The sequence below is a fragment of the Primulina tabacum genome, unplaced genomic scaffold (genome assembly GCF_025594145.1).
Source record: "Primulina tabacum isolate GXHZ01 unplaced genomic scaffold, ASM2559414v2 Contig406, whole genome shotgun sequence".
NCBI lineage: Eukaryota > Viridiplantae > Streptophyta > Magnoliopsida > Lamiales > Gesneriaceae > Primulina > Primulina tabacum.
In genome coordinates, this window is record NW_027459740.1 from 85,799 (window position 1) to 88,783 (window position 2,985).

General features: G+C 32.8%; 1 protein-coding gene across 1 annotated transcript; it reads left to right on the forward strand.

Annotated features, from left to right (window-relative positions):
* Positions 1-279: 279 nt before the first annotated feature.
* LOC142534174 (heavy metal-associated isoprenylated plant protein 39-like) lies at positions 280-2,555 on the forward strand. The gene is made up of 3 exons (XM_075641108.1): positions 280-437; positions 1,025-1,100; positions 1,714-2,555. Exons 1-3 carry the CDS (start codon positions 429-431, stop codon positions 2,055-2,057), a joined length of 429 nt encoding a protein of 142 aa, XP_075497223.1. The 5' UTR covers positions 280-428; the 3' UTR covers positions 2,058-2,555.
* The last annotated feature ends 430 nt before the right edge of the window (positions 2,556-2,985 follow it).

Consider the following 2,985-nt stretch of genomic DNA (forward strand, 5'->3'; position numbering starts at 1 on the left):
ACAAAATAAATAAAGAAAAGAAAAGAAAAGATGACGAAATAAAATTGAAATTTGACAATATAGAAATCAATAAATAATTCGATAATGCATAAATTGCATACAACATGCTATATTTTTTTTTTAAAAAAATGACATACTTCCACATATGAGGTGCCCCCATTGAAAGAAATCTATGCAAGGGAAATTGGCTAAATCTCAAGTAGAATTAATATCTTCCTTTTGACTAATTAATTACATAGAGATTGATTTAAAAAGCCTCATTGTACTTCTCTCCCTTGTCCACAAACCATTACTCCACTAGTACCTCTATATATATATATTCATCTTGCCTCTCATTTATCATCTTTAAATTTGATCAAATAATAATTATTATTTTATTATTATTATAAATCTCAAATCCAATTCCAAGAACCCTCAATTGGATCAAGATGTCCAAGGTGAAATTCCCCTCCAAGTTCTTTAATTTTTGTTTATAATTTTTTTTTTGTATTTCGTTAATTATCTAAGTTAATCGCCACTTAAATATTCTTGATTTTCTAACACACAAAGTGGTTTGTTCAATTTATTTGTATCTTGTATACGTTACAGCAGGAGTATTTGATTCTGGATGATGATCTTTTGTCCTTCGCTTTTCTTGTAATTTAATAATTGATTTTCACAATTCGAACATCGACGATCATACTATATAATCTTCTTTAATTTTGTTTAGTTTATGAGATGAATATAGCTTGAGTTTGCGTTTTGGCCTATGATGTTTAACTAAGTAAAGTTCTATTGGCTCTGATTGCATATATCCCCGTGATTTAAGTCTAAGTAAATACTAACGACCGATGCCGGCTTACAAAGTTGATCATATTACGATCAATTTTACGTTATCTAAGTAAAAGCATTGTGGGGTTTTTAGGGCCATAATAGATACGATGTTATTGATGTACTAATTAATTTTCATGTGATATAAAATGGATCAAATTCTTGTTTAGCCTAAAGCTTTTGACATTTGGTTGTGTAATATTCTTGGCTGCAGAAAGTGGTGTTGAAATTACAAATAAATGATGACAAAGAGAAGCAAAAGGCTTTAAAGACAGTTTCACGTATATCAGGTATCTCGGAGTATATATCCAAAATAAAAAATTTAAATTTTATGTTCTTCATTGTTAATTAATTTTCTTTGGTAATCTTCGAATTGGTTTTAAGGCAGTTTTGGTCCAATATGCTTGCTTCTTTGCGATTTAATCATTTATTTTATCAAATTATAATTTTAGTCATATATATTTCGGCTTTTGGTAATTTTAGATCTTTTCATTATGAGTGCTAATTTGACACAAAAAACTTCAGTATCATGTCGGCGCCACGTTGGAAAAAGATCAAAATTGAAAAATCAAAATAAATATAACAGAACAAAAATTGAAATTTGAAAATATAGATGATTAAAATCACAAATTATATAGGACCAAAATTGTAATTTTTCCTGATTTCGATTTTGTTTTATTTTTAAAAAAAATTGTTGATTTCAAATGTCATGATCATGCCAAAAAAGTAATATATAAATCAGATCTCTTGTGATTTTAGATATGGGTGCCAAAACCCCTTTATTCTTCAATGATATGCCGGTATTCATCGCTGAGTCTTTTATAATTTTTTGATAATTTAATGCATCTATTCAGCCTTTGAAAAATTATATATATATATATATATATATATATATATATATAGGGATTGAATCTATAGCAATGAACATGAAGGAGAAGAAATTAACAGTAGTTGGAGATGTGGATCCTATCCAACTGGCGAGCAAGTTGAGAAAACTCTGGGCCACTACTGATATTTTGACAGTAGGGCCAGCGAAAGAGCCAGAGAAGCAGAAAGACGAAGAAAAGAAAGATGACGCCAAAAAAGATGCCGTGAAAAAGGAAGAAGATCAAAAGAAGAAGGAACTCGAACAGATTGCTGAATTATTGACGCATTACAGGAATAATTACAATGTCAATCCTTATTATACACAGCACTACCGTGTTTACAGCGCCGACGAAAACCCTAATTCGTGTGTTATCTCTTGAATATATATATATATGTACGTATATTGTTGTAGATATTGAGGGTAGTGGATTTCGTGCTTAATAATTCTCTGTGTATAACAGTTTATTGAACCCAACAATGTGTTGATGAGATGATTTAAATAGTGTTGTGCCTGAAAAATAATCCAAGAAGCCCACTTGGAAGCCCATAAGCAAAAGTCCAACTTATGATGAAAGCCCAAGAGAATTGCAGTTGCCCAGGAGAAGAACTATGCGACCAGTCAAGGCCACTACCCAACATGGAAGATCGTGGAGAGATCGTGGAATACAACCTAAACTAACATGCGGAGTTGAACAAAAACAGGAAGGAAGAATCAGAAACCACAACACACACATCCAACAAATCTACAGCAAAGCTCTGCAGAATTCTATCATTAATTGTTCGCTCATTTTTCATTTTCCAAGCAGTCTATTTTCTCATTTCTTCAACTTTATTATAGAATGCTGATCAAAATTCATAACAGCATATTTAAGTTTGATGGTGTCCATTGACTCTCTCTATAATTTTTTTATTTTCCTCAGTTTACATGTTTAGCTTTGAAGCCATTTCGAAGGAATTATAACTAACGATCGAATCGAGACTCGCAACGCTTGACAAAGAAGTCAGATCTCTGCATATTTGGCACGAACACGTGCCTGGCACGCCCCGCAATTTTCGTGAGAAACAAATTGGCACGCCCGGTGGGAACAAATGCCTCCAAAGCATACTGAGAAGAATGAAGGAATTCCTCCATCACAGGGGAAAAGTCATCGCTCACAGGAAGAAGAAACTGATGCAGATGGAAGAACGGTTGAAAGACTCGTACACCAGTTCGAAGAAGTGGCTGTAAAGGAAGGAGTGACAGTTTCTGGTGGCAATGGGGCTTCAACAAACTTCATGTTGACCATGGAGAAAAATATCCGCAGTGAT

What these genes read in the sequence shown, in the direction of transcription:
- LOC142534174 (XM_075641108.1), top strand. An exon ending in GACAGTTTCACGTATATCAG is followed by an intron (nt 1,101 to 1,713) that starts GTATCTCGGAGT and finishes ATATATATATAG; the next exon opens with GGATTGAATCTATAGCAATG.